Here is an 18,666-nt window from a genome sequence, read left to right on the forward strand (position 1 = left end):
CCCCAAGGGCCCATTTAGTGCCAGCCAAAAAGAGAAAGGTCAAGAGCAGCTTCTGTGCCAGATTGCCTCGGCTGCCTGAACGCCTCCTGAGAGACATGGAGAGCAGGGTAAATCCAGCTGCACTCACCCCCGATGGAAATGGGTCGGAGCAGGGAACAGGCCCCGGAACGAGCTGAGATCACAGTGGGCACTTCTTGTTCTCCCTTTACCTTTTAATTCACAACGTCAGGTCTTAACTCTTTGTAAGGCAGAGGGGTCCAGAAATGTGAAATGTAAAAAGAACAGTATCTGAAGCCTCGCATTTAAAATTACTATCGCTACATAGTGGTAAAGTGGGGGAAGAAAGAACACAGGATGGTTCGGAAAGCAAAGGAGAATAGTCATTTTCTTCAATGTGGCTCTGCTCCCACTGAATCTGAACATTTATCAAGGCTGACAGGAACACAGAGGCCAGTTCTGTGCAGCTTTTGAAAATCCAAGTATTTAAAATACTTGTTCCTTTGTACGTTGACTATTGCTTGAATAGCAATTTGAATAAACAGTTCCTTACACAGCAATCTCCTAAACCCAGATCTCAGATTTTTGAAATGTCACAAAACACAGGCATCTCTCCCCCAAAATGTCATGACTTGTTTGGGTTAATGAGAGCCATGCATGCCCACCGTAATTAAAAACAAAACAGCCACTCCAGATCAATGCATCTGGACTACCGAGTATTTGAAACACCCCCTCTCTACCACACCTGCTTTTTATCAACGCAACACCATGCTTCTGGTATCGATTGAAAAAAATAAAAAATAATCCAGCTGAGGATCTCTTGAGGTAACATGAGTACAGACATACGAGCATAACAAATCCACCCCTGTGCAGGAACTGGCAAAGTAAACAGAAACCAGCTTTTCCTTTCAAACTCAGCAAAAGCTTCTTTGTGGCTGTGTCACATCTTTTCCTCCTGCTGTAACCCCCCCAGCCTGCATTTAATGCAGGGCTTTGCGTACTGACACTTCGGTGGTGGCCATTGTCATCCCTCTGTCACAAGTTTAAAACAAACCTCGTTTTTAAACTTGTGACTAAAGGCAGCCTTTTTCATAAAGCCCTTGAACAGTCAAAGACCTTCACCTCGAAGTAGGTGGTGCCATGGACGGAGGTGCCTTGCAAACAAAGCTCAGCCTGCTAGCTAACACCACAAACACCTGGCAAAGAGTGTTAGCAAGTTCCTTTATGATTTCTGAAGAACATACCGTTAATACTTAAAAAATAGTTTGGTATTGCTACTGTTCTTTGATCTGCTTTGTGAGGAACTCGGTTACAGAAACAATTGGGATGCTACATAATGCCCCGTTCACATCACTATGTAACCTAAATATTTATGTGAAGTCTCCCAATTAAAATGCTGTCTTGGTTTCATTGCTTGTGCTGGGTAAATAGCAGTAGCTGAGAGTTAATTCAGTTGCTATCCATATTAATGCCTTCTGTCCCTGCACAGGGAGTTCATCTGAAATTCAGCAACAATTTGTGCCCCATTGGAGTTTGTTCTGGGAGCTGCTAAGCAGAGGAGTTACGTATACAGAGCAAATGAAGGTAATTTTGTTTTACGGGAAGGCCTTTCTGATTAGCACATTTCTGTCAAAGAAAATGTCTATAAAGTCAGATTTCCATACGTGGGAAATAATTTATTAGCAATCAAAGGGATCAGGACATAAATTATAAGCCTAGTTATTCTTACTTAGAATACGTATCAAATTAGGAATTAGAAGATGCCATGTTTGTTCTGAAGAGCCTGCCAGGACACTAATCACCAACCCTCCTGCTGCTGGAGCAGAGCTCTGCTATTGTACAGCTGCAAAGAGCTGCCAAACACGCAATGTCCTTATAAGCTGGCAGTTGTCTTGCCCCTGGTGCAATGTCAATCACTGGTTTTCAAGTCCAACGGATCTTTAATTCTTAAGATTCCTAAAGACAGAATAATGTAGTGAAGCATACCATCTTGGGAATAAATATAACTGTTTACCAAATGGTTACCAGACCTCTTACTGAGATTTCACTGTGACTGTGAATGTTCAATATCCACTTAGGTAGAGTATATGCATTCACGGAGGTCTCAAACTGGAAGAAAATTCCATTTTGAGGTGGTGTTCAACCATTAACATCCCACTGAAGTTCATGGAATTTAAGCAAGTACTTGGTGCTAAGCATGGGCACAAATTACCCATGACCAAGCGCACAAGTAGGCACAGAACAGACCTCCTGTGGTTGTGATTACCCCGAAGAAAGGCGCTTTGAGATGCTAGTTTGTGTCTACTAAATGGAGAGCTCAACTAGATCCAACCAACCTGTTAAAAATAACCCGTTATTTTAAGTTATTGAAGTTGCTCTTCACAGGACATCCACCACATACTATAGGAAAGGTTCTCTGTAATTAGCAGTGTGTTTTCTGGCCAAAGGGAGGAGAAAAGGTTTTCCTAGAAATGGAGTTGGCCCTTTGGAAAAGCAGGAATATCCAAAATCCTTAAAACAGAATCATATGACCTTCAGCAAAATTGCCTAAAAAGTGATAAGACTATTTTTGCCAGCTGTCCTGCAGACTGCTTTGGATGGTATCTCAATGCATATGTTTTTAATTAGAGAGTTAAGACTGAAAATAGGAATTACCTCGTGTAGATCATGGTGTGTGAAAAAGTCAACAATTCTGTTTCAGACAATTTCAGCCCTTTGAAAATTTGCTATTGCTTGACATTTTTGCAAAGTGTTGTCTCATTTAAAAAATGAAAAAGAGTATCTGTATCTCACAGAAATGCTGTTTTTTCTCAAGGGTACCAAAATGGCAAAATTAATCAGTTCTGAGATTGTGATTATCAGGGAATTCAGAAGAATATTAACTAGAGAAACACAGGCAACAAACACACAGATACACTGAACTCTGGCCACCTTCCATCTTTCCACCATGCTGATCAAGCATTTTTTGTCATGGAAACTCCAGCAGGCATGGTTAGAGAAGGAAAAAAGCTGCTCTTTTTCACAAGGCTCAGTCATTGGAAATGAAATTTTAACAGCAGATTAAATGGAATAAATAAAATATTTAGATTTAGGGTGGAATAGAAAGCATTGATGAGACTTTGTGTCTTCTCTGGCTGGAAAAGTTACTACTTTTAATTTATATGAAACACTCTAGGAACTAGACATGATTTATATGTATTGTGTCCAATCTATATAAATTAAGGTCTTCTAGGAAGCGCATCAGGAGAGAACACAAGCTTTTAGCAGTTGTTGCCGTTTCTGACCCATCTTTTAGGCCTACGGACACCATAAGCATTAGTGTGGTAGGGTGGTGTCTGACTCAAAGAGGCTTACACAGTGGAGTTGCTACTCTAGGAAAACACATTTTAAATGGCTTCTGCTACTACACTAACCAACCCACATGTACAGGGTTGTTCCAGCTGCCAGGGAGTTGGAATGAACACCAGTGATTTTTTCAGTCCTCTTCAAAACTGAAAATTTAAAGCAAAAATCTGCTCTTCTCAAATGTTACTTCTTCGAGGCTATACACAGACAGGGCCAGAACATTAGAATATAACTTTCAAGGCACAGTTCAGTCTTCACAATTCTCATTCATTCCCTTTGCACAGTCAAGACCAATTTCATTTTTTTCTTCACAGAGCTGAGGATTTTGAACAGCTGGTCCCAGCTAGCCTCCTCCCTTTTTTCCCGGTTAAGATTAAAAAGGGTTGTGTGCTGTCAGATTTCCTTGGTGGTTTGATCATTTCAGTGAGTCCATAATTTTACAGCTATTTAGTTGTTTTCTTGCAACATACTAAAAAGTAGAAAACAGACACCCCCCTGCTAAATACTTCTTAAAGAATAATCCATGATCTTACTGTGCCTGGTAAGATCATTGTGCAGATCCGCCTGGAAGACAGGTCAAAACATATAGAAGGCAGGGAGCTGAGGAGAGACAGACAGCATGGCAAATCATGGCTGACTAACCTAGTGGTCTTCTACTATTGAATGAATGCATCAGTGGACAAGGGAAGAGCTACGGATGTCATCTATCTGGGCCCATGTAAGGCCTTTGACGTGGTCCTCCACAACATACTTCTCTCTGAATTGGAGAGATACAGATTTGATAGATGGACTGTTGGATGGATAAGGAACCGGTTGGATGGTGGCGCCTGAAGAGTTACAGTCAATGGCTCAATGTCCAAGTGGAAATCAGTGGTGTCCCTCAAGGGTCCATATTAGGACCAGTACTATTTAATAGCTTAATTAATGACATAGTGGGATCGAGCGCACCCTCAGCAAGTCTGCAGCTGACACCAGGCTGCGTGGTGCAGCTGACTCACTGGAGGGAAGGGATGCCATCCAGAGGGAGCTGGGCAGGCTGGAGGAGTGAGCCCATGTGAGCCTCATCAAGTTCAACCAAGCCAAGTGCCAGGTCCTGCATAATACCTGATATTAGTTCAGACTCATGGTTAAATCAATTGAGAGCAGCCCTGCAGAGAAGGGCTTTGGGATGCAGGGGGACACAAAATTAGACATGAGCTGGCAATGTGCCCTTGCAGCGCAGAGTCAGCCATACCCTGGGCTGCATCGCCAGCAGTGGGACTAGCAGGTCAGAGGAGGGGGCTCTGCCCCTCTGCTCCGCTGTGGTGAGACCCCCCGGCAGCGCTGCGCCCAGCCCCGGCGCCCTCGGCACAGGACAGACACGGACCTGCTGGAGCGGGTCCAGAGCCGGGCCACGAAGATGGTCAGGGGGCTGGAGCACCTCTCCCGTCAGGACAGGCTGGGAGGGCTGGGCTTGTCCGGCCTGGGGAAGAGAAGGCTCCGGGGAGACCTTCTGGTGGGCTCCTGATCCATAAAGGGGGCTTACGAGAAAGGTGGAGAGAGATGTTTTACCAGGGCCTGTAGTGACAGGACGAGGGGCGACGGTTTGAGACTGGAAGAGGGTGGGTTTGGGTAAGATACTGGGAAGGAATTCTGTACGGTGAGGGTGGTGAGATGGCCCAGGCTGCCCGGAGCAGCTGTGGGTGCCCCGTCCCTGGGGGGGCTCAAGGCCAGGCTGGACGGGGCTGGGGGCAGCCTGGGCTGGGGGGAGGGGGTGTCCCTGCCTGTAGCAGGGGATGGGCTGGATGGTCTTTAAATGTCCCTTCCAACTCGAACCATTCTGTGATTCTACTATGATCATGGCCAAAACCCAGCCAAATCTTTGACATAAGGTTAAAGAAATGGTTTAAAGTGTGGGGAAAACAACTTGAAATTAAAACTATCCTGCAGTACTTTCAAACAGAGCTGTTTGGCAAGTACTTTGATTTTTTTTCCTTGCACTGAAAATATCTGACAAATTCAAGAGGAAGTTGCGCTCTCAGTCAATTTGTTTTTATGTGAAACACCAAAAATGTAAAAAGATGGCAGAAAATGTGACTGCAAGGTCACAGAGTATCGAATAGATGCTGGTACAAATACATCACTTGCTTTATCTCCATCTTACTCAGACCTGATGTGCCATTACTCTTTAGTTACTTAAAATGTATTAGTTCTTGAAATAAATAGGCATTTTTCTACCTTAAAGATAGAAATCACCCAGTTCAACAAAGTAAAGCGGTGAACATTGATTAGTATACGACAGAAGCTGGACACCTGGCTTTGTAGTCTTACACTCTATCAACTATTTTGCCTGAATTTGAAAGTTATTTTATCCTCATGTGACTTGTTTTCCTATTGCAAGAGAGGGACATACCATACCTAGAAACCTAAGATGTTTTCTGTGTTTACTTGGGTATAAAATGTGGCTATACTGTTTCTTTACATCCAGGGTACGACACCAGCCAAGGTACGTTTAGACAAAAGTCCAAATGCAGAACAACCGGACAAAGAAGTTAGGGACAATGTTATTTACTGTCTGTTTATATAATTAACTGCCTTTTGCTTAAAGAAATAGTCTATTGAAATGGGGAGTCCTTAAACATCTTCTGAAATGATATTTAAACGCCACCTTTACCTGTAACTTCCTATAAGTGGAACGGAGGTATGGAAGAGGAGAGGCTTTCCTCAGCTGAAGAATGAGCTGCGTGGCTGCTTGTTTAAGCTGTTACATGTCTTAAGTTAGTTATTTGTGCTGTACACTTCACTGTGGACCAGAATTTCTGTTATGAAGTAGGATTAATTCTGTTCCAAGTTGAAATCAGCATTATCCCCAACGATGCCCACAGCAGCTGCAAGAGTAAAATGCAGTAATTCAAACCATTTGTTCTCCATAGAGATGCGGAATTGTCTCCAGTTTTTGCCCTTTTTATTACTGGCTTGTCCCTTCCCCTCCCATGTTTCTCTAAAAGACTCAGTAATTAAGGAGTAGATTTAATTATTCACCATTAGGGGTAAAAAAATAAACAGACACCGGTAAGGACTCTCGAAACTCCAGGAAAAAAGAATATTTAATTAGCATACAGGCACAACACCCTGCCTGATATGCATTACTAACAATACAAAGCAATAACCTCAGGTCAAAAGATAAGTTACAATACATGCAAATACACCTGGATTGTGCACTAAGTAACATGTTATAGGTACATCTCTTAAATAAACATACATCTATTCTCCTAAAGAACAAAACTTCAGAGACTATTTTAAAAGTAAAGGTACAACAAAACAACCATAGTTGAGCAGCATATTGGACACAAAGCATCCTACACAGAGACATTTGACCTTTGGAGGCATAAACTGTAACAGGCAAATAGCTGAGAGCCAGATCCCCAAATGCTTACTTACGAAAAGCTCTCGGTGAAGCCTAAGGTATTATCAGAATGAGGTCTGAAGGATTTTGCCCTTAATGAATAACAATTATGCGTGGGTAAAAATGTCTCTATCGGTGAGAATTTTAAATAATATCTCTCAGTTTAACGTTACTGATACGAGTGAAAGGAGGAAAGACTGAATATCTATACAAACAGAACAATGTTTTGTAAAACCCTTAAAATAAATAATGATGAAGGAAGATTTGGGATAATGAACATGTCCTGAAATAAAAATCAACATGATTAAAGTTAATAAATACTTCAAATAGCAAAGTTCCTTTTTATCCTACAGAACAATAATAAGAATTAAGAACTAGGAAAACAGAAAGAGCAGAGACCTCTTCCTTACTTTTCAGTAAGGGTGATCAGTCCCAGAATCATCTCTGACTATTCAGCTACGCGTTTGTGTCTGACAGGACTAGCTGAAAGAAAGGGACAGAATATACAGCTACGGCCACTGTAAATTCAACGGATCTGTGTTTTCTTCCACATGATGACTAATCACAGGCTCAGTCCACTAACAATACTGGTGAATTTAGCGGGGGAAGGAGAGGAACGGGGGAGCGTGAAGGCTGGGGTGAAGGCAACTCTAACCCTGTATCAGCGCGTCACAAGTGCTGTCACATGGAAGGGGACGTGTCTGTGCTGCTGCCCAGGTTCCCAGATAACTATGGGCTGAATCCAGGCTGCTACTGATGCAATAAAAAAATACTGCAAAACTCCCCTCGGACTTTGCTGGCAAGTGTGCCCACTGCTGAACCAGTGGGTGAAATATGCTATCCCCATTGTGGCTAGCCAGCCCGTGCACCAAGAGGCGGTTTTGTCCGGGGAGTGCCGAAGGGAGCAGCCCCTCCAGTGTGAGAACTGCTGTTGCATCTGGCTGGCGCAGCAGGACCGAAGAGCTAAGAAAGGCAAGTAGATAGGCGCTTCAGCCCTTCTCTTTCTCATGAATCCTGAATCAGCTGGGCTTTTTCAGCTCCAGCTGCAGAAAAGCAAGTCAGCTCTGCTTCCACGGCATAAAAGCTGTAATGGACAAGACTCTAAATGACAGCGAGATCCAAGTGACAAAGTCCTCACTTGGAGACATCCTCCCTAAAACACCATAGGTAAACAGTGGGTGTTTTATGACTGGGATTTCTATCTCTATCTATTACATGGCTGTGGTGGAGTGGCACAGAGAAGCTGGTAGCAAGGAGCTCCACAATCCCTGCACGCTGTACAGGGAGACCACTGCACTAGCTGGTTATACAGATGTACTAGGCAAAGCCTCACATAAAGCAGGTTGCTGCTGCCTACTAACTATTGCCATAGCTCAAACACTGCGGCAGTACTGTAGCAGAGGCACTCGGGCCACTTACACGTGAAGTACACAACCCGACTGCGGGGCAGACACACTGCTCTACGCTCGCCGTGTAGGATTTCTGCAGAACAGCTGTTTCCAGCTTTGGTTAGGGTTGCAACACTGGCTAGTGCCACAGATAGCAAAATGCATGCTCAGTTCTTTGAGCGGTCACCTCCTGTATTTTAATGAATGCATTGTATCCCCAACCAAAAACGTTAATCTCAGTCAGCAGCAAATCAAACATTACTACGACCGCAACCCTTTTTTTTTTTTTTTTTTTTTTTTATGTTACTCTGAGCACAAATCGAGTGTCTAGTTACTCTAGTGATTCTAATATAAATTGTGCCACTGACCCAAGAGGTAACTTTTGGCATATAAATAGTATATGCTTCTCCAGAGGGGCTGAACTATCACATTGTCTACTGATTTAAAGATAGAGATGCTCAGCACCTTTGAAAAAAACCATGTGTAATCCTTTGCCTTCCTCTCTGTTCATATGTAATACTGTAGCACGAGCACAGCACTACCCCTGCATATTGCAAGCGTTAAAATGCATTGAATTTTTTTTAACTCTGAAGAACCAATATACACACACAAAGTACAAAACAACAAACTGTGAAAAGAGTAAGATGAAGAATTGTACCCTGTAACCCTAAGAACATCAAGGAAGTTTGGTAAAATAGGGTACAGGCAGATAAAGCAGCAGTTAGTAGCATACAACAGATGTCAATTGACACTGACAGTTGTTACACATTTTCTTAACAGAGAAACAGTAAAACCAAGTTAAGAAACCACTTTTTGGACCACTTTTTTCCCTGTTTCTTTATTACTTCAAAGTGTTTTATGAAACCACAGTTTCATAAGCATAAGCAATTACTACTGCTTCTGTATAGAAAAGACACAGTAAGCTGGTTTCGTGGTCCACATTAAACCATGCTTTTTTTTCTTTTGTATCATGCATCAGGATGCAATCGGCTTCTTGTCAGTCATTAGTGAAAAGAACAAGCACATTTTTGACAGTAAAAAGCTTCTGTAAGTAACATTTTCCATGTTCATTTCTACAGCAATCGTTAACCAGAACTATTTAAAATGTTTCTGGAATTTCCTTTTCTGTTGCTGTCTGCTTTTCTAATCAAGGAATTTTCCAGTATCTGTGATGTTTCCTCATGCAGTTATTTACAAAGAGATGGTCCTTGTGGTGAAGAACCTTAATGAAATTTACAGTTGCTAAGGTACATTTATAGATGCTAGCAATTACACTCAGACAGAACGAATGGAATTTATTGTGCAGCTCTGGGCTGGGCCAGCAATATAATTAAAGTGCAAATAAAGACAAAAACCACAAGCCAGGCAGATCCGTTTTTCATCACCATCGTTAAGAAGCATCATGACTGTGGTAACAAATGTCAGATCAAATAGGCCTAGGTCACAATCTGTTTTAAACATCTATCTCCCTGAGAGGACTTAAGGGAGGTATACAGTGATATAGCCCTATTTCTTCAACTGGCTGAGTATCATTGGAAAAGTAAGGACACTTTTCCAGCCAATTTTTTTCAACAGTGCTAATACCTGCGTTTTATACTATGATGCACTTCACAGCATGCATTTGAGCTCACTTTCCATGCAGCTACAGCAGGCCACCCTTGACCAGGAAAATTCAGGAAGTAGCAACTAGCTGTAGAAATGACATCTATCTACCTGGTATGTCACAAAAGCATAGGTTTTGAAAACATTTACACATAGCACATTTTCTTAAACATATGCCCATATGCAAGTGATAATTACTAGCTCAGATAAAAATATACAGTTTGTGTTTTCTGGCATTCAAAGTTTGCCACTTGTGAACAATTTTACAGTTAAGTCAGTGCTGAATGGCTGAACAAAAAAATAGATGTTTTTCAAACCACTGATTCCACACAAAATGGAACTGTCACTCCAACTCCTAGTGTTCATCACTGATCACTGCCCACTGCCAGACCAGACGTGTTTCTCTCCACAGTGCGTCCAGAAAGTGCTCCGTAGCCTGACTTGTCAGAGAAGCTGCAGGAGGTGCAGAAAAATAAAGTGCCTCTTCCAGGGCTGTGTGCAACATGACTAACCACCCCGTTCACTGCACATCTGGATTTCTCGAGTCTGAGGTCTAGCTCCTAACCTTGTACTTCCCAGACGAAGCTTGCAAGGCTGGCAACTATTTACAGCTATTCAACTAGCTCATTTGCTCTCCATGCTCTAAATACTCTCATTGTATGTTAATGAAAAAATAGTTACAATTCATTTACAGGTAAAATCAGTCACCTTAGAAAAGGCTGACAAGACGTTTAAAGCAGGTAACATATTATAAAGGGTAGCATTAAATGTATAACAAGTATTCTGAACAACTGCAGATCTGAAGATACTAAATGTTACCTTAATGTCACTCCAGGATAGTAGATGACTGTTAAGATCCTGTTTTTTCAATGAAGTTAACAGAGTATGAGGACACTACTAACATTACTGCCTCAGTGAACGCATAGTTAGACATCAACCCAGACGACATCACAGCCATCTCATTTTGCTCATTTATCTTAATATACCTGAATATATTACCACCATTTAAATGTGTACTCTCAATTTGTCACATGAGATGGCTACAATGAGCACCCATTCACAGGAAAGTCTCCTATTTTCCATTAAATGCATGCTCTGTACTGCAAAACATTATCTTTGCAAAGCAGCAATCACTTAATCCAGGTAGGAAGCATCTTTAGTCTTCCACCTTCAATGCTCGTTTTCATTGCCTGAGAGGGAAATCCTTGAGGCTCTGTATCTCTTACTGGAAAAGAGAGCTTTGTGTTCTTCACAGTATTTCCCTTGCTGTCTTTAGAACATGGCATGCAGGATTTTGTTCATTGTACTAAAGCCTTCTGTAGACTCTGAGGCAAAGCTGGCTCTTCAGGCGGGGAGTCTGGGTTCAATCTTCAGGGAAAGCTCGTACAAGGTATCTTCATCTATGATGAGTGTCTTGTCAAGTAAGTAGTGAGTGACCTGGAATGGAGAAAACACAGATGAACAGACTGTATGTTACTTCCACACAAATTTCTCTGCTTTCCTTTTCTGCTTCAGCCCACTTTGGATCCTGAGATCCCTCATGTTATGTTCTTACAAAACAACAACTTGTTTTAATGGTGCACCAGCAGCGCTGTAGGAATTAAGTGCCGCCTCTTAGGAATGGGCAAATCCTTAGCCAGGTTACCTAAGCCCGTGTTGCTCTTCTGGAGTCTGAGATGAAATCTTCTCTGAAAGCAAAGACCGGCTTTGGGAAAATTTTCATCACTCCCATGAGGGACAAGAGGAAAAGAACTGCAGGATGCACACAGCATCAGTAGATGCTTGGGCCATCCCTTGTCCCCTAATCCTGGGATTCTGGGATTCCCTGGGGAATTACACTTTCAGCTAGGCAGGGAGAACACATTTCCCTTTGAACCCCTTTCCTCATACCCCAGACCCACGAAGACAGCTTCCTGAGAAAGAGGAAAAAAATTGCTTTTATATACAATGTCGATGGAGTTTCTGCCAGGGTGAGGGTGTTACAGCCCCAGAGTACCTGTCCGTATTGCTGTCTGTCCTCTCCTCTGTGTGCATGTGAGCTGAATACATTGGTTTTAGCCTCCCACAACAGCTGTATCATATAGCTAATTGCCAACACAGCTTTGATTTCATTAGTAGGTAACAATGCCTAAGAAGAACCTTACCTTCTGCTGATGCTCTATGCGGTAGGAGGTCTGCTGGAACTGTCGTATTTCCCTGATAATATGTGAGATCTTTAAAAAAAATACATGTATATGAGTAAGTACAAATGCATTTTGACTTCAGCTAAGCCACATAAGGCAAGAATTTTGCATGAAATTACACAGTTTATCCTGGGAGGAGAGAAGAGAAGGGCAGAGGTGATCTCCTAAAGCTTCCGAGGATTTAATTTCCCAAAATTAACCATTTATTGTTCAGTCAGTCTCCAGTGAAGCACCTTGTCTCTCCTCTCCCTATACTGATAACCTCTCTTTCTTTGCCTTGAGTGACTGCTGCAACGTGTAGCCATCAGAAGGGCATTAAGCTTAGATTAGAAGAGAAATTTCCATGCTTTCCTCTGAGGAGTTGTTACAAAACATTACATGGTAGTCGGCGAGAAATCACCTTTAAAATGCTTTTTAGATAGATCCTAGCACATATGAAGATTGTGATTACTGCTTTCTGCTGAATCAAAACATCCCTTTAATTTTGGTTATTTCAAAAAGCTGTTTGTTGCTCCTTCATGAGCTTTGGATGGCTTTTTTTTTCTGTCTGCCATTTCTCAGAGAACAAATTGGAGGCAAATTCACCCCGTAAAAATACTCAGTTTACCAGAAGGTGGTGATAGAAGTCAAGTAGTTGCTTTCATATAGCTACCTATCTTGCATGATGCCAATACACGTGTACATCTTAGAAGTTAAATTCAAAGGAGTTATAACTGAAGCAATAATTAACGCACACAATTAAACACCTGTTGGGGAATCACACAAGGAACAGAAAATTACCATTCTCATTTTGGAAAAATTGACAAGGCCTTCCTCAGTGAAGTTTGGTGTTCCTTCTTCAATAAATGCCAGGTCAGTCAGGTACATTCCAAGGTAGGGAACAGCAGGTGGGTTACAACTGTGAAACAAGAAATCACAATTTCCTGTAGCTAAATTCGCATACTAATTTTTTTTATAACTCACACAAATTCTTTATTACTTAGCATACTTCTAATCAACAGGCTGCATTCATTTCTAAGACAAATAGCTTCTCCGACTTCACTTGAGTTGCATTTGCTCTGCCTGTGACAAATTCAATGTATTCTGTCCAATATCTAATATTAACGGCTGATAACCTTTAGTAAAAGGCAGAATGGTAACGTGATGGAGTGAGAGGAAGGACAGGTAAACTCTGGAATCAGAGAACACTTCCCAGCATATTTCAATCCTGGCTCACAGGCAATCTCAGAAATAGATCTTACACAGAAGATAAAATGCGCATGGGAGTGGTTGATGTTCCGCAGTCATGTGAGCAGTCTAGCATAGCAAGGGTACATGTTTGCACGTGTGTGCATGCATGCACTGCACGAGTGTGGAGATATATATACATACATATGTATACACATGCATGTAATTATACCTATTTATACATACACATATGTGTATGTATCTGTATGCATACATATGTGTATACCATTCTTTCAAAGTCTATTCAGGCCTTCTCAACAGTGAACACAAAAGAAGGAAGAGAAAGACAGAGAGGTAGCAAAGATGATCTGGAAAACTGGGAATAGAGACCCTAGAGAACAGGGATATCTTTTATTGCAGGGACAGGAGGAATGGGATAATTGTTGTTCCTTCCCTAATGCAATAATCACTGCTCCACACTCACTGATTCTTGCCTCAGCAGGAATAGTAGCAAACTTGGTTTTCTGAAGCTGTGGCATAAAAAGAACACGGGGTGATGGCTGTACTGTTAACTTAGGCAGATTGCTGACAACGCTTAGCACTGCACCTCATTCTGGGTATTTTTTGTATGATGGGGATGACTGCTGTATGCAGACAAGCAAACATTAACTGAAAGGTGCATAGGAGTACCTAGAATCATAGAACCATAGAATAGTTTGGGGTAGAAGTGACCTTAAAGTCCATCCAGCTCACCCCCCTGCCCCGGGCAGGGCCCCCTCCCCCCAGCCCAGGCTGCTCCCAGCCCCGTCCAGCCTGGCCTTGAGCCCTGCCAGGGATGGGGCACCCACAGCTGCTCTATTTGTACCTGTTCATATACTGTGAGTGAAAACATTTTTTAAAAAGTGATTAGGTCCCCAACAATATTTTTAAAGTAAAAATTTACTAACTTGAACTATTGAATTAATAATTGAATATATTGAAAAAATGTATTTTGAAATGTACCCGGAATTATTCTCTGTTCAATTCTCTGTTTCTCTCAAGATCATTTAAAGTGGTTGTACCACTCAGTCCTACTTCTAATTGCAGAAGTATAAATTGCAAAAATACAAGCTTTGTAGGCATGCAGCTGGAGTCAATACATAAACTGTAGAACCCTCGCCATGGGTTATTTTGGATACCAAAATCACATAAGGTCAAACATAATCTGGCAAATCAATTAAAGAAAAAAATATTCAAGGACTACTGTACGAAAAAGGCAGGCTGCTTTCCAGAGTGGAAGACTACAGGGGACTGGGAGGCTACAGGACAGGAAATATCACCGTCCATTTGTCCTGTTACTATGTTCCTCTCATCAGCTACTGGCCACTGTCAGAAACAAGATAAAGAGGTAAACGGATCTTCGATGTGACTCAGGCTTAGTCCTAAATCCTAGACTTCTTATCTAGAACAAGGAATCTTTGGAATCCTGTTTTTGAATACAAACTTTTATTTATAAATCTGGCTTTACATTTATTGAAAAAGTTTATCCGTGTAAGTAAAATCCCAACAGGGAATGCTCACACAGACTAATAGTTTAATTTGTTTCAGTAATTCTCTGGAGATACTATATTCATCTATCAGGGCGCTAAATCATAGGATATTCAGCAAAACAATAACACCAAATAGAATAAAACCAGAATGTAAAAAGTTATTAGGGAAAAATATTATCCAATATTATATTAAGGCTTAATCAAAGCCAATTAATCTTTAATGTGTACTATCCACTGCTTATAAAAAACACAATTGTACAGTGTAGGGAAGCATACTTTTTGAGCATTTCTCTAAGGTTTTTAAATCTTCCTTCAGATGATACAGTCTTCTGAAGCTTGTCCATGAGAGCTTTTGTCTAGAAAGAAAATGCATTACAAATGTCACTGCTGTTGCACATAAATGACTGGGATTAGATTTTAGAAAAGGTGTAATTCACTTAGCATCTTCACTCCATTTTCAAAAGTAATAACATAGGCATTAGGAATTTAGCTTTATTGTAGTACCTAGCGCACTTCTGAAAATGGAGATTAGGCAGCATTAAAGATTTTCCTTTGAGTGATACACAGAACCTGTATCTATGCTAATATTATTAGCCTGCAAATTCAGGAAAAAACCACATATTCATTAAAGTAATGGTCAGCAATTCAGTTTACTGTGTAAACAAGAATATTAAGGAGCTGATCTTACATGTTGCTGAGGATCCTCAGCTGCATTTACTGAAATGTGACAGTAAAGGACGTTTAATGTCTTACAGCATGCACTAAGCTGGTTTTGATAAAGTTTCTGATAAAACCTGAGTATGTATTTGAAAATACATTACTGAATATATACCTTGCACAAATTACTTCCAGTGGGCATCAATCAGAGCCTGGTTACTTCATAAGTGAAATAAATTTGCTTTTCAGTCTATTTATGTTATAGAATTAAGACAGTATAGAGAATCATGACAAAGTTGTAATTTTTGAAACTGAATTTCCAATTAAGAGAAAGCTTTAGGCAGAAAGAGACATTTTCTTTTTTTTCTAAATAGCAGGCTGATGAAACAATCAGATTGGGTTTCCAATAAGTACTGGAGTACTGCAATACCATTGATCTGTTGGGTTTTTTTTAGTTTAACCGGGAAGTTTAAACATCAAACAAATTCTAAACATAAAAACTTTTGGGGGGTAAACTCTTATATAACAGTTTGCATGGAAATTATTTTAAACTTCTTTTTAAATAAAAAAACGTAGCACCAACTATAAAGCAGTTGAGAAAAAGCCGACTAGAGAAGGCAGTATGGTCAGAATGTATTTTAAGTGGATTTCACTGCTTTGGCTGCTTTAGTGCTTTGCAAAAGCTGCAGAAACATATGGAGGAGGAAATGCAATGATAAAAGCCCACCTTTTCCATGTCAATTAGCCAGATTTAAAATGAGCAACCTGAAATCTTCCAATCAACTGGAGTAAACTCTGTATGCAAATACTGCCTAACTTAAAAGTGACTGGCTCTGTCCTACCGACTCACTTGCTCTGTAATTCCACCATACTAAAATACTAACCTTTTTCTGAAAGAGCAGAATGCTATTTAAATCATTCAACCAATTTCTCCAAGCCATTTAAAACAGAGAACATAAAAGACTGGATACTCTATACTGGCTAGTCTCTTTTTTTTGCATCTTGTTTTTGTAACTGGCATTCATTCTCCCAGCTTTAGACATGCTGTGACAGTCTCAGCAGCACGGTAAGGGTTAAAGGGAGGTATTCACTGCACCTAAACTAGGACACTAAATGAGAAAGAAGGCTGGTTGTCTACAGTCTCTGCCGGGTAGTAAAAAACTCACCACCTTGAGGAGTGCTGGCCTTCCTATTGACTTTCTGCACAGACAGGGAAATACAGCCCCTAGCTTAGACACCTGAGCTGACTTTAGTTATAGCTAGCAACCACCTAGATATGTGTATCTGAAAATGTCTAAATCTAGTTTTCTCAAATAATTCAGTACTTCAGGCTCAAGTCATAGTCTTAGGCACCTGCTGATTCTGTTGAAATCAGTTTGTTCCCACAGATATTTAATTAATGATATAGAAAAAAAAAAAAGGATAAATGTCACACAAAAGACCCTGACATTAAACATCAGTACTACGCCGTGCTTCCAGCACATAGTCAGAGTATTATAAAAGTAGAAATATTTATGGGAGGAATTCTGTCTGAACACATTGTTCTCTGAACATACTGGTGAATGAAATCTAGAAGAAATCTACTTTTAATCATTATCTTTCTTACCTGTTTGGATACTTTACTCCAAGTTTTCTTAAGTCTGTAGATTGCACTTCTGTTCAAGGCTGATGTGATTTCTAACACACCATTATAATTATGCAAACATCGACAAATATCAGCTACTGCTACCCACTTCTCAATTGAGTTAGCCCGGGAGCTGACATCAGCGTAATTCATGATTTGGGAGGCAACAAGGTTACTCATCTGACCAAACAAAGAGGAAAAATTTAGGACACTTAAATATAATTCCTTTCAACATGTAATTATTTAGTGAACAAGGCAGAAAAAATCTAATGCACAACAGAACTTACAGCTCTTAACAAAACCAGAGAAAGTGAATTGAGAACAGTGTTGTAGGGAAGTGTGTGTGTTGGGGGGAATGATGACATGAAAAAAGGGCAAGAGATGCAACAGGGAGTATCTCCAAGCCAACAGGAATAAAACTGTTTGGGAAGTCTCTCAGTAAAATTCAAGAAAAATGGTAAAGACCATAGATATGGTTGGGGATACAAGGAGCATTTGTTAATTAGATTCAGTGTTATATTTTCAATCTCTGGGGAAAATTTAGTTTCTTCTGTAAGCAACATTGTAGTACAGTTTAAAATGTTCTACTCTGTCAAATTGCCATTGAAATGCTGAGTACCAGTTCTTGAAAATTAGAACCTTCATGTGCTTTGATTTAAAAGTTTAATCACAAAAAGACTTAACATTCAGTCACTACTAGATAAGAAGTTACATCACATTGTAAGAAAAAAGGTTTTTTTTTTTCCAGAGGTCATAGTGTCAATCGAGTTCCCAGAAAAATCTATATTTAAGAGTACTTACATCATTAAAATGTTGACTAGTTTTCATAATATATGGTGTCCTCTCATTTTTATCCACTTTCATCCAGCCCTGCCCAAGAAACTCTCTAGTCATCGAAGAAAGAGAAAAAAAAACAAACAAAAATGCTCTTAATAAGCACAGCACAGAGTCTCTGCCTGTAACTGTAGCCTAAGTGGATTTCAAGTGTACCTCATTTTATTAGAAGCCAATTGACACAGCTTTCCACTAATTCCAGCATTTCACTATACCATTTTTTAATGGTGTCTGTAGCAATTAAATATTATAAAGCAGATTTAATACTCTTTTAATCCCCTCCCCCAATCCCCCCATCCTACTTTTCAGTATTGTGACCCTATTTGAAATTGGTCTTGTCAGCTTACGTGGTTATATCCATGTTAAACTGCTGTATGAATGAAACTGATCTGACACTCTCCCCCTGGAGACTCAGCACTTCCATACTATATTTACCCTTCACTAGCCCAGAGCCTTAGACCACAGATTTTTTTTCTTAGCAAAGAACTCAGGCTTTCAAAACACTATCAAACTATAGGGGACTCAGAGTCAATAATAGAAACAGCCGAAGGATATTATCCTGTTAAGTATGCAAACCTTTTTGTCAGTAGCATGAATTAATGTAGTACCTAGCACTGCCAGTCAGCGCTCAGCCACCGCGCTCACTTCAGTCACTCGTAGGAGAACACTTACTCATAGGGTATGCTTCGGAAAACTACGTGATCTAAAAGAGTTATTTGCTCTGCAAGCTCCATTGCCGACAAAGTTTCAAAGCACTCTGGTTTTGGACAATCTGACTGCAGAAATAAAGAGGACACTTAATGATCTCTTTTTGCATCAAAGGACATTTCAAAGCACAGGGTATTAAAGGACTTCATACGAACTTTCAACACAGAGTTGTAATTAACTTCTTTGCTACAAAGAGATAAGAATTAAGAAAGATTGCTAACAACATAAGGGTAAACACTGGGCTGGA

At 40.5% G+C, this 18,666-nt stretch overlaps 1 protein-coding gene across 2 annotated transcripts in view; it reads right to left on the reverse strand.

Annotated features, from left to right (window-relative positions):
- Nucleotides 1-6,410: 6,410 nt before the first annotated feature.
- Nucleotides 6,411-18,666, reverse strand: part of RASGRF2 (Ras protein specific guanine nucleotide releasing factor 2) — a 132,001-nt gene continuing 119,745 nt past the window's right edge. For both annotated transcript variants that reach the window (XM_055699539.1, XM_055699540.1), the window contains exons 21-27: nt 18,384-18,487; nt 17,679-17,763; nt 16,860-17,057; nt 14,873-14,952; nt 12,681-12,798; nt 11,862-11,930; nt 6,411-11,154 (exon numbers count right to left, since the gene is read on the reverse strand). In XM_055699539.1, coding sequence (XP_055555514.1) covers nt 11,062-11,154; nt 11,862-11,930; nt 12,681-12,798; nt 14,873-14,952; nt 16,860-17,057; nt 17,679-17,763; nt 18,384-18,487 — 747 coding nt within the window. In that variant the 3' untranslated portion in view covers nt 6,411-11,061. The remainder of the gene's footprint in view (nt 11,155-11,861; nt 11,931-12,680; nt 12,799-14,872; nt 14,953-16,859; nt 17,058-17,678; nt 17,764-18,383; nt 18,488-18,666) is intronic.

Source organism: Falco cherrug, chromosome Z (genome assembly GCF_023634085.1).
Source record: "Falco cherrug isolate bFalChe1 chromosome Z, bFalChe1.pri, whole genome shotgun sequence".
Classification (NCBI taxonomy): domain Eukaryota; kingdom Metazoa; phylum Chordata; class Aves; order Falconiformes; family Falconidae; genus Falco; species Falco cherrug.